This window comes from Salmo salar, chromosome 26, assembly GCF_965601325.2.
Source record: "Salmo salar chromosome 26, fSalSal1, whole genome shotgun sequence".
Classification (NCBI taxonomy): Eukaryota; Metazoa; Chordata; class Actinopteri; order Salmoniformes; family Salmonidae; genus Salmo; species Salmo salar.
In genome coordinates, this window is record NC_138316.1 from 17567447 (window position 1) to 17580104 (window position 12658).

A 12658-nucleotide genomic window follows, 5' to 3' on the forward strand; every position below is an offset into this window, starting at 1 on the left:
GAACTACAACAGTGGACGCTCTCACTGACATCGAAAGACCTCTTCCGCAATCCGATGAAGGAGGCTCCGTTTATGGCCCTACTACATCAGCATCCCTGACGGAGCTATCTGCCTGTCCCGGACCATTCCTTGCTGCCTTCATTTCGTTCTTTTCCGGAGGACTTTAGCTTTATAGCCTTCGTAGATCATTCTATATTACTCCGCATCCACTCTGCTATGCACCTTTAGACTAGATCTCTAATTCCCGCGATCAATATCTCATCTCCCACAATCGCCTTATCTAGTCCCTGCCTGGTCCTCTCATCGAACCCCAAGAATGCAGCCCAATGCAGTGATGTTGGCTGTGTTCCTTTTTGGAAACTTGATGCTGCATTACGTCTCGGCTCAAAACGGTAAGAATGAAGATGTGACCATGCCCGGGATTGTACACAATTGTTCCAATGAGGAGCCTACTGTGACTCGAATATGTTTTTGATTCAGATTTGATGAAGGGGGCGTCTGTCATTTGACATAATGTCAAATATGAGGGGCATGGGCGCATTTACGCGTCGCAATATAGTGTTTATTTTGAACAAATTCGTTTACATAACTCTGTTCACAGTATTTAGGGGGCTCAGATTTTTTACGACCATTTCCCTACGCACACGATTCTCAATTTTATAGTGTAAGGAAATGGATTGAAAATAGATAAATATGCCATTGCAAACCAGAGCATAAATATGTTACAGCAAACCAGAGCATCGTTGTGTTTGCTTGGAATTTCCTAATATAAGATCTATTAGATATTTCGTTATGTTTGGAGTTAGTTTTATATTATTATTATTTGATGGATACATTGGAATTCCTTAGTCTCCACGAATTATTTGTCTTCATTGATACATAGATTACTGAATGCACAGATTGTTGACATGCTTTGATTGTAGCATATTTAGTATTTGGGATGTACGTATTGTTATGTTGTGAAGAAGAGCAGCGTAATGGAGATGAATGTTGAAGAACCTGCCAAACAGTCTGCACGATTCAGGACTGTTAAGCCCATAGTCTCTCTCTGGCTAAAACACAACGAACAAATCAACGGGCTTTCATCATTAAAGAGGTCCACGTTCCACTTTATATGTGTGTGTGTGTGTGCGGTGTGTGTGTGTGTGTGTGTGTGTGTGTGTGTGTGTGTGTCATTTCTACATCCCATGTGAATTAATAGGCAGACATTGTCATTGATATCATTCTTAGAGACAGTGTTGATATTTGGAAAGGTCATGACACGTTTTCTGCCCCCAAAATACAATCTGCATTATAGTAAACAGCATCTTTGGTTTCCTGGAATGTTGGCCCATTAGTTTCTCTCTGTGTGTTAGTGGAGTTGAGATTCTATTACATAATCACTGTTGGCTCAAAGCAGAGTGTTGATAACCTCAAAACATATACACAACTTCCAACAAAACACATTTAGATTATCTGTCTGTAGCCTACATGTTTGAAGGTTATAATATCTTATTCCATATTATGATGAATAACCTTTCAAATGATTATCACCAATTACTTTCCACATTTGATTGATTTCAATTGTCTCTCCATGGGCCATCCAAGTTTATTTCTTTCAGTCTTTGATGAACACACAGTCACAAGGGGCAGGATTGAGGGCAGCATAATTTGCTTGACATGAAGGATGTCTGAGCCTCCTCATCATTGCGTGTTAAGAGTTGCTTTCCCTGACATGCCCCTGATGGATGGCCAATCCCAGTGAATCACTTCTGCCACCCAGAGGGGGCACACCAATCAGAGGCAGCCTCTACACAAAACACATGTTCTCAGAGATGAGCTACTACCAGCTATTGGTATATTTTATGACAATAATTGTTTCAATTACGAAAGTTGCAATTTTGGATTGTGTTATAGGCCTATAGAAAACAAATAAAAATGCACTAGTCTATTCCTGCTAGCACTGACTTTGCTGATAACTACTTTTTTGAGGAAAATTTACTTGCTACGATTGTGATATGTTGTTGTTTCACCTAACTATTTTAAGTCGCTCTGGATAAGAGCATTTGCTAAAGGACTGTTAGCACTGTGAACACAGAAAGATTGTAATATGAAGTTGTACAGCAATAGTCACTCAAAGCAGAATAGAGAAATCCATCATTGGCTCTACTATTCTCACTACCAGGGTTGATGTCAATTCCATTTCAATTCAGTCAATTTAGGAAGTAAACTGAAATTCCAAATCTAATTCCAATTCTACTTTATGCTTCTCTATGAGAAAAAACATTTGAATTTCAGTTTGAATCTTGAATTGACTTTGTTGAAATGGAATTGCCACCAACCCTGCTTACTGCTAGTGTACAATGAGTGTACAAAACATTAGGAATGCCTTCCTAATATGAAGTTGCACCCCTTTTTGCCCTCAATTCGTCAGGGCATGGACTCTACAAGGTGTCAAAAGTGTTCCACAGGGATGCTGGCCCATGTTGACACCAATGCTTCCCACAGTTGTGTCAAGTTGGCTGGATGCCCTTTGGGTGGTGGACCATTCTTGACACACACGGGAAATTATTGAACGTAAAAATCCTAGTAGCGTTGCAGTTATTGGACACTCAAACTGGTGCACCTGGCACCTACTACCATACCCCGTTCAAAGGCACTTAAATATCCTCTGAATGGCACACATACACAATCCATGTCTCAAATGTCTCAAGACTTAAAAGTCCTTCTTTAACCTGTCTTCTTCCCTTCATCTACACTGATTGAAGTGGATAAATATAACAAGTGACATAAATAAGGGATTATAGCTTTCACCTGGATTCACCTGGTCAGTCTATGTCATGGAAAGAGCAGGCGTTCCTAATGTTTTGTTCACTCAGTGTACATTCATTAATTGATCTGGTGGATGAATTATGTGTGTATGAGGACACGCTTTGATGGTCCCCATCCACAAAGTCAGATCTACTCCCTCTATTGTTTGGTAAAGCCCAAGTGAAGGCATTCCAGTCTTTGCCCAGTGTTATTGCCCACTCCCTGGGTCCCATAGCGACGCACAGGGCTCCCTCCACCATGGGCTCTGCTGAGACTCCCGGGGGGCTGTGGTAGACAGACTGGTGCTACCTTGTCACTCTGTGGTCTGTCTGAGCCTCGCTGTAACTGGTGAAAACTGATACATCACAGCTCCTTTCTTTATTAGCCTTCTGATGTATTACAGTTCATTAAAGTGATGTCGGGTTTTCGACACTAGTGAGATACAGTTCTGTAGCTAGATACTGTAAAACACATTTATGAGGCTGTTATATAAATACAGTAATCATATTTTAATGGATGGTATACTGATGCTATTTGGTCGCACAAATATGGGTATATCCTCCAAACAAATGAATTCATATTTCACAGTCTGGATTTAGTGTGAGTGATGTAACGTGGCAGGCTTCACTATGTCACGTTTGATTTCCTCAGCAATATTTCAGATTCGGGGCAATGGCGTGTAAAGAAGTGTAATTATAAGGGCAGGGGATTTAATCACAGTACAGTATGTGTGAAGCAGTGGAGGGAGCTGAGCTGAGACCATTATACCTCTATATGCTTGGGGAGCCTGACCAACCATAGATGGCTGAGATTCAGCAACAGATATCTGGAGGACTGTAAATAGCATTGGCCCATTCTGCTGCCAGTCGCTATTTATAGAGCGGAGACACAGCACCCTGAGCACAGAGAACTGTGAAAGTGAGTCCATTAACTCTTAATGGATAGCAGCATCCCTGTGCACAGCTGCTTGGCTCTCTGAAGACTCACTAGATGCATGTGAAACATTTAAGCTCTTAAAGGGCCTCGTTCTTTTATGCATGAGGAATATGAAGAGGGGTTCTCTCCTGTCTCTAACCTGAAGATGCTGCTTATGGCAATGCACCATGGGTAATCTCCCCCTATGAACAATTGAACAGCCATACCAGCCGTAATCAAGTTCAGGACAGTTGTGTGTAGAATATCCCCTTTTTGAGTTGACATAGAATACAGACCACAATGTTAATTCCTTTCATGTGAGTTACCAATATAAACATGAACCAACTCAAGCATCAACTCAATGCTGCTCTAAATGCGTCTGTTATCTTACTATAAGACAGAGCGCTACGACCTCTCATTATTTCTTCATGTTGTACAGTATTAGTAGGTTTGTGTGGCTCAAAGCCACAGACAGTTTATCGACACAGTCCCAGTTTGTATCACTAAACACATTTCATGATCAAATTCCCTGAACCAGGGCCACGCAACATTATAAAAAGAAACCTAAAATGGCATCTCGCTTACAATTAATAAGGGATTCAATTAACGTAACTGCAAGGTACAGAGTAGCTTGGTAATTGTAAGGTAATTTGTAAGTCCATGCTGTATCACTGCCCATGTTCTGAGTAGCAAAGGACACATCTGTGAGACCGGAAAATGTGCTGTGGGACGTAAGCCAGTTCTTCCACTGAGTCACAATAGCCCACTGTGAAACATGATACATACTGCACCAATGGCAACAGCATCAGGCACCCCACAGCCTCCAACACAGTACACACCAGACATACTGTAGCTACTGATGATGATACCCAAATGGAAGAGGCTAGACGGAATTTTAAACAAAATGGAGACTTAATGTCGATATGTGGTTGTGTAGAATATTCGTTCTGGGAGATTTGTTTGTGGTTACAATATGTGTTGTCACAGTGTGTCCAGTAAAGAAAACCCCTAATTTGATAGTTGTTGTCACAAACCGTTATGGTGACATGGATGAGTGTCAGCTAGTCCTGTGGCATATGGTACCTTAACCATGCTAGCGTTGTACAGTGACAGAGGGCCCGGGTTGTCTGTCATCTTGACCTCTGAAAGGGTTAATCGGGGAGCAATGTTGGCTGGTTGATGGGGATAAGCCCATTTCAGCCGGGGATGGGGGCGATTTAACTCTCATGAAAGCGGTGGCTCCCCTCTATGACCCGAATGGCTGTCCCTGAGTAGTTACTGTAAGATGGCAGAAGTCACCCCCTCCCTCTCATCTCAGCTGCTGTTGCTAACTGCCATTTATCCACAACACCACTCTAATTCATGCAGGCATCAAGGTTTATTGTTGATTTGTTCAAACAAATGAGGAAATCTATAGCCGCCCACCCATCGATGTGTTAAGAGCCGCTCAGAAACAAATACATCATCCTTCAACCCACAGCAGTGACTCATTTACAACTGTCAGAGCAGGAGGCTTTGTGAAACCTTGGGCAATCGGCCAAGTGTAACACCTCTTAACCAGATGCTGGGAGCCAGCTACGTTGGCTCTCCTACAAAAGTCAGATATACTGGCTAAGACAATGGAGCATCACACCGCAGTACACTGATACTACAGCTAGATCTGTAATGCCCGTGATTTCAATATCAAATTCAACATTCACTATGTACTCCATTTTGAGTTTGTTTGTATTTATCCAACTATAGATATCCTCATATCTCCCTGCCCGCACAAAAATAAATGCCCTGCACGTAGCCAGTGCAGTGGCCCTTGGGGTTATCTAGCTGCGGTCTGTCTGTGTTGTGGGACTGGGAGGCAGGTTACAGGTGGTTGACTCAAAGCCACTGCCTGCCTGCCTGGTGATGTGTGCTCTGCTTTCAGTCCTCAGGGGAGAGAGCTCCCCAATTCACTCACTAGGCAGGGCACATGTGTGATGGGCCACCACGAATACTCAGAGGGGATCTATTCACCACAGTATACTCTATATGATGCTATATGACATTATAATGAAGTGCCTCGCAGAATAAACAGAGATTAATGGATGCTTGTGATTCAGTCTGTGCTGTATATGAATCCCTCCTCATTATGGTACCATTTCATTCACATCACCTATGTAATTGTGGTCTTATCCCTTTAACGACATTACAGGCTCCTCTCTTCTATGAAAACCTCCTGGTTCTCTTCACTTTCTGTTGCCCTCCAAAAGAGTGGAAGATGTGAGGCCGGTCCAGTTCTTTGATCTCAGCGGATGCTTTAGTTCGGAGGCAGCCTGAGCAGAGACGGTGGGCGTCCAGGCTGGGCTTTACCCTCTGTGATGATGGGGGATGATCATGGGGGGTGGGCCCAGATGTTTCAGGAGAAAGACACAAACACTAATTACTCTGCATGTATCTGGGCTTCAGGCAAGATGGCACAAGGTCTGTGTAGGCTGTGGTCTGTGTAGGCTGTGGTCTGTGTAGGCTGTGGTCTGTGTAGGCTCTGGTCTGTGTAGGCTGTGGTCTGTGTAGGCTCTGGTCTGTGTAAATCAGGCCGGGCTAGTCAGGATCATGTCCACAGCCAAATAATTTACCCTTTTCCTGTTGCCTTATTATTTACAGCTGCCTGCCACTCACTTCTAACTGTTGCTGCCAGGGTATGGTATGGTATGATCCTCACCTATGTATTGTTCAGTCTCTGGAACATCTTGCTCCGGGTTGACCAGACTAAAGAGTGTTTGGCTTCAGTTGTGTACAGAACATACTGTCTCTAGCTGTGGAAACACAGTGGCTGCATAGCTAGAAGTGTTTGACCTAAAATGGAAAATGATAGCCTATAGTATAAACGCAGTCTCTTGGTTACAAACTGATACAGAACAGTGCTTTATTTGCCCAACCAAAACACTAAGTATCTAGGTTATATTGCAATAATGAAATGTTAGGCACAGCTCATTTTAACGCAGTACTGACAGCTATGCGTAAGCAACCTCCCCCCCACTAGTAACCTCCCCCACTAGGCAGCTAGTAACCTCCCCCCACTAGGTAGTTAGTAACCTCCCCCCACTAGGCAGCTAGTAATCTCCCCCCACTAGGCAGCTAGTAACCTCCCCCCACTAGGTAGTTAGTAACCTCCCCCCACTAGGCAGCTAGTAACCTCCCCCCACTAGGTAGCTAGTAACCTCCCCCCACTAGGCAGCTAGTAATCTCCCCCACTAGTAACCTCCCCCCACTAGTAACCTCCCCCCACTAGGCAGCTAGTAATCTCCCCCCACTAGGCAGCTCGTAACCTCCCCCCACTAGGCAGCTAGTAATCTCCCCCACTAGTAACCTCCCCCCACTAGGCAGCTCGTAACCTCCCCCCACTAGGCAGCTAGTTATCTCCCCCCACTAGGCAGCTAGTTATCTCCCCCCACTAGGCAGCTAGTAATCTCCCCCCACTAGTAACCTCCCCCCACTAGGCAGCTAGTAACCTCCCCCCACTAGGCAGCTAGTAATCTACCCCCCACTAGTAACCTCCCTCCACTAGTAATCTCCCCCCACTAGTAACCTCCCCCCACTAGTAACCTCCCCCCACTAGGCAGCTAGTAACCTCCCCCCACTAGGCAGCTAGTAATCTCCCCCCACTAGGCAGCTAGTAATCTCCCCCCACTAGGCAGCTAGTAATCTCCCCCCACTAAGCAGCTCGTAACCTCCCCCCCACTAGTAACCTCCCCCCCACTAGGCAGCTAGTAATCTCCCCCCACTAGGCAGCTCGTAACCTCCCCCCCACTAGTAACCTCCCCCCCACTAGGCAGCTAGTAATCTCCCCCCACTAGGCAGCTAGTAACCTCCCCCTACTAGGCAGCTTATCTGCTCATGTGCTGATGATACAGTACATTACTGTTGAGCAGGTTGGGCTGTTCTGGAAGGGCCTGTAATCTGTTGTAGTAAGACACACGACTATAGCGCAACAGAGAGACTGCCTGCTCTGCTATCTCTTCCTGTCTCTCTCGTCTTCAGCATAGTCAGAGTTAGGGTTAGGGTGTGGCAGCCTTTTCTGTGATTCATCCGAGGACACATGGCGTAGAACAGGCAGTCAACGGAGGCCTTGCAACAGGAACCCTAAGACACAGCCCAGGTGATGAGTGCATTGGGTCTGTGCTAGAATGGCCTTGCAACAGGAACCCTAAGGCACAGCCCAGGTGATGAGTGCATTGGGTCTGTGCTAGAATGGCCTTGCAACAGGAACCCTAAGGCACAGCCCAGGTGATGAGTGCATTGGGTCTGTGCTAGAATGGCCTTGCAACAGGAACCCTAAGGCACAGCCCAGGTGATGAGTGCATTGGGTCTGTGCTAGAATGGCCTTGCAACAGGAACCCTAAGGCACAGCCCAGGTGATGAGTGCATTGGGTCTGTGCTAGAATGGCCTTGCAACAGGAACCCTAAGGCACAGCCCAGGTGATGAGTGCATTGGGTCTGTGCTAGAATGGCCTTGCAACAGGAACCCTAAGGCACAGCCCAGGTGATGAGTGCATTGGGTCTGTGCTAGAATGGCCTTGCAACAGAAACCCTAAGGCACAGCCCAGGTGATGAGTGCATTGGGTCTGTGCTAGAATGGCCTTGCAACAGGAACCCTAAGGCACAGCCCAGGTGATGAGTGCATTGGGTCTGTGCTAGAATGCTGGCATATGGTTGTAGGGGCTGACCTCTGCTGTGTAGCGGTAGTATGATTCATGTAATGAGAATGGCGTGCACACACACACACACACACACACACACACACACACACACACACACACACACACACACACACACACACACACACACACACACACACACACACAGTGATGATGATTCTGTGACATTTAAGTCCAGCTGATAGTGAATCACAGGATGGATGACCTCATTTCTAAAGTTGCCAACGCCATCATACACGCACAGACAATCAGATTGAAAACAAACAGAATGTATGTCTTGCTGTAGAAGAATAAATTACTACTGTACTAGTCATCAAAGCACATGCAATGTCTGCTGTTTCGGCTTCACTGCATTTCAATACCTTTATGATTCAGTTATGTTCCGAACCAGATTGGCTGTTAGAGCAGTTTCCTATTTCAGCTCTCATTTGACCAGAATAAAGCATGGCCTGTACATAAGGTCCTCATCATGGTTCATAGGGCTTGATGGAAATTATACTCAGCCAGTGTTACAAGTAGTCACATGACTTTCCCATCGGCTCAAGCAGTGCCCTTTGACATAAATGTCACATCACACAACATGAGTTTCCTTAATGTGGCAAACGAACAAAACTCTTTTGTAAACAGAGAGCTTTATAGTCAGTTGTCATTTCAATCTAACATCAAAGAGATACAAGAAAGCAAAGGATTCCTATTATGCAATATCTGTTCAGAAACTCACAGGGGTATTTCTGTGTTTCAGTGACTGTCAGATATAACATTGAATCTATTAATGTGGTTTTATGGGGCAGGAATGTAATCTCTGCATGCCATGTAAAGGTTGACAGATAGGAGGAAAATATAACTTATTGATAAGATGAAGAAACATGTTTTGACTAAGTTGTCCATATGTGAAACATGATTTACTTGTGGTTCTACTGCATGTCAGTTTGCTACCTATGTTGTTCCACGTTAGTAGTGTCAAATCTTTATACATTTCACAATGGTGTGAGTAGGCAACATGTTTTGCACAGTAAATCCATTTTATTTGTTTGTTTACACAGAAAATATACAACCCACTTTAAGCGTTGTAGCTTGCTTTTTTTCTTGATTTGCCTTTAATCATCCTCTTCTTTTGTTTCCAACTGATCCCTGTTTGATTTGCTCCTACCTTCATCCCCTGGTCTCTCCATCCCCTCCCTCTTCCACTCTAACCCCTCTTCCACCCCCCTCCCCTCCTCCCCAATACACTTTTCCTCTCCAGCTGGGTTTGTGAAGTCGCCAATGTCTGAGACTAAGCTCACGCTGGACACCTTTGAGCTGTACTGCGACGTGGTCGGTAACCCCACCCCGGAGATCCAGTGGTGGTACGCCGAGATCAACCGCGCCGACTCCTTCAAGCAGCTGTGGGACGGCGCCCGCAAGCGCCGCGTGTCCATCAACACGGCCTACGGCAACAACGGGGTGAGCGTGCTGGGCATCACGCGCCTCACGCTGGAGGACTCTGGGACCTACGAGTGCCGGGCCAGCAACAACCCACGGCGCAACGACCTGCGCCAAAACCCCGCCATCACCTGGATCCGAGCCCAGGCCACCATTTCGGTGCTGCAGAGTGAGTGGTCTATGTCCTGTAGTACCTAGCTGGTGAACAAACTAACAATCCCCTGCCTGTCCCACCACCACACTCCGTTAAAAAACTGAGTTCACACCTCCACCACAGCTGTCCCTGGCAAAGACAGATAAAACAAAACACCAACCACCACCTTATATGTTCATTTCAAAGACTTGTCTTTGTTTTATTTTTCTGTATAAGAAATAGGAAGGCACTGTGTTTTATGTCCTCCTAAAGTACTGCCCTTTGTGCTTTTGTTATATTATGTTGATAGCTCCTCTGTGTTCCCTCCTCCCCCTGCAGAATTTGAGGATTCTCAGAATTCCGTAGATTTCCTGCCTCTCCCAAAACCCTGAGCGTTTTGTTGTAGATCACCACAAACCCAGAAACCTCCCCTATATCTGTCCACCTACCCCCTCTTTCCTCCCACACCAACCTCTCCTTCCCCACATACAGCCCATCCTGGCCGTTCTGGCCCTCTCCTCTGTCTCATGTGTCCTTCGACAGTTGTCCCGTTTCTTTCTTTATACTAAAAAAAAAAAATCAAAATTTCATCCATTTATTTCTGGATTTCTTTTGTGATTTGTGTTTTTCTCTTGCGTTGAGTGGGTTGTTTTATTCACTTCAAAGCCCGGTGTAATTCTGCCCTGTCTGCACCATGTACTCAAGGCATCATGTACTCTGCCCTGTCTGCACCATGTACTCTAGGCATCGCTGCGCTTTGAAGTTGTGCCACTTATTTTAGTGTGGAAGGGGTAGATGGGACGTAAGAAGACAAGGAGGGAGTTGTCCGGGTGTAAAGCGTGCCCTTGTTTTAAACTCATGACTCACCCTAATCCAATAAAGGACAGAACCCAGTGTGGTTCTTAAATGTATTTTTTTGAGAGAGCTCCTTTCATTGCTGCAGCAGACAGTCTCTCTCTGGAGTCGCCTGTGTACTGTATGACCTTGTACCTTAGCCATTATTAAGTGTTTGAGCATGAATCAGTAATGACATTATACCCTCTCCCCTCTCTTCTGTATTGCATACAAACATTCAAACACACTGAATGTCAACTGGACCCTTTAAATGTGTGCACGCTCCATTGAGTGCCCAGCCCATTGGAGCACAGAGAGATATGGAATGTTGTTAGTCACAGCCATGCAGCCAGAACCTCTCAGAGGTTTACTACAGGAGTCAGCTCCTTCATCTCCTGAGCATTACCTACTGATCTGTCTGTCGTACACAGTGTTTACTGTGCTGTTGGACTACTGTCTGACTGCATGTGCACACTCTCCTAATCTCACACCCATTACACTTCACTCCACCAGCTGGTTTGAGACGTGTACAGTCGGCCTACAGTAGATATCTTAGTTTACTGGTGGTAGAAATGTGTCCGTCATCAAGCTAACATGAAATTGGTCAATTCAATGTTTTCTTATTCAAAAGACACATTCATTCCTAAAAAAGAGCAGATACTCGTTCCTAAAAAAATCTGTACATGTTCTAATAATTGAGTCAGACCTTTTGTCATCCAATGTATTCTGTCGTTACTGAGTGTCAACGTTCTTGTTATAGACATGTAATAATATGTGTATATAACATGTATATAACAGGCTCCTAAACCAAAGGAGACGATAATGTATAGTTATTCGGGAATGTGTTGAAATATGTGCTTGTCTTGTTTTAACCGTTTCATTTGTGATTGTGCGTATATCTGGAGATCCATTCCAAAGTCAAGGCCGTTTTTTTTAATGAACTTAATATTCTTACTACAATTGTAATAAACTCCTTAGCTTAGGTAACAATTTAATCAACAGTGTACATAATTGCACTAAATGAACGCATCTATACAGGCCTCAGTGTGATTTGGTTTAGATCCCCTCCCAACCTTGTGTAGTGTTCTAGCTGATAGCTGCTTTGTTTAATGCAGGGGGGGGGGGGGGGGGTTGGCTCAACATACCAATCAAGTGGGCAAACATCCTCCCTCTGTCAGCAAGAAATAGCCATTACTGGCACCATCCTCTAGGACTGTTGCAGGTCATAATGGAATAAAAATGTACTACACTGTTAAGAGTGGGTAACAGTATCAATGTAATGATGCTTTTACAATCCTAGACACAGAGGTGCCCACGTGGGTCAGCGCCTGTGTGCTGTGCATGACATCACAGATTCATTCTCTTTTTGAGCAGGTGTCCTACAAATGACCTTCTTCTGAGCTGAGGAAACCTCCCATGGGAAACACTGTGCCTTTAATGCATAATTGCACATTTCTTGAATGAACTATTTCTGTGTAGTCTGTGTATATTCCCAGGATGCCACACTATGTGGGCTGAGAGGCCTGTGTAGGGGTTCTGAAGCAGAGAGAGAGAAGGGGAGACAGAGAGAGAGAGCAATAGAGGGAGAGATAGAGAGGGAGGGGAGAGAGAGAGAGAGAGAGGGAGGGGGAGAGAGCAATAGAGGGGAGAAAGAGAGTGAGAGAGAGGGGGGGAAAGAAAGCTATTGGGTATACAGAACTGCAGGAGTAGGTGCCATGAATGCTAATATAAGTCACTAGCCAGGAACCAGAGACTTTCCCCTCCCATCCTCTACTAGGAGGTTTGTAGTAGCAGCCAATAGTAAGATTATTATGCTCCTCTCCCTGGGGTTGTGTGGTTGCCATGGCTGGCCGCCGCGGGGGAGGGAGGGAGGGAG

General features: G+C 45.2%; 1 protein-coding gene across 1 annotated transcript in view; it reads left to right on the top strand.

The window, feature by feature from the left end:
- Nucleotides 1-12658, top strand: part of LOC106587217 (neuroplastin) — a 39229-nt gene continuing 26571 nt past the window's right edge. The window contains exons 1-2 of the mRNA XM_014175392.3: nucleotides 1-392; nucleotides 9637-9984. Coding sequence (XP_014030867.2) covers nucleotides 317-392; nucleotides 9637-9984 — 424 coding nt within the window. The 5' untranslated portion in view covers nucleotides 1-316. The remainder of the gene's footprint in view (nucleotides 393-9636; nucleotides 9985-12658) is intronic.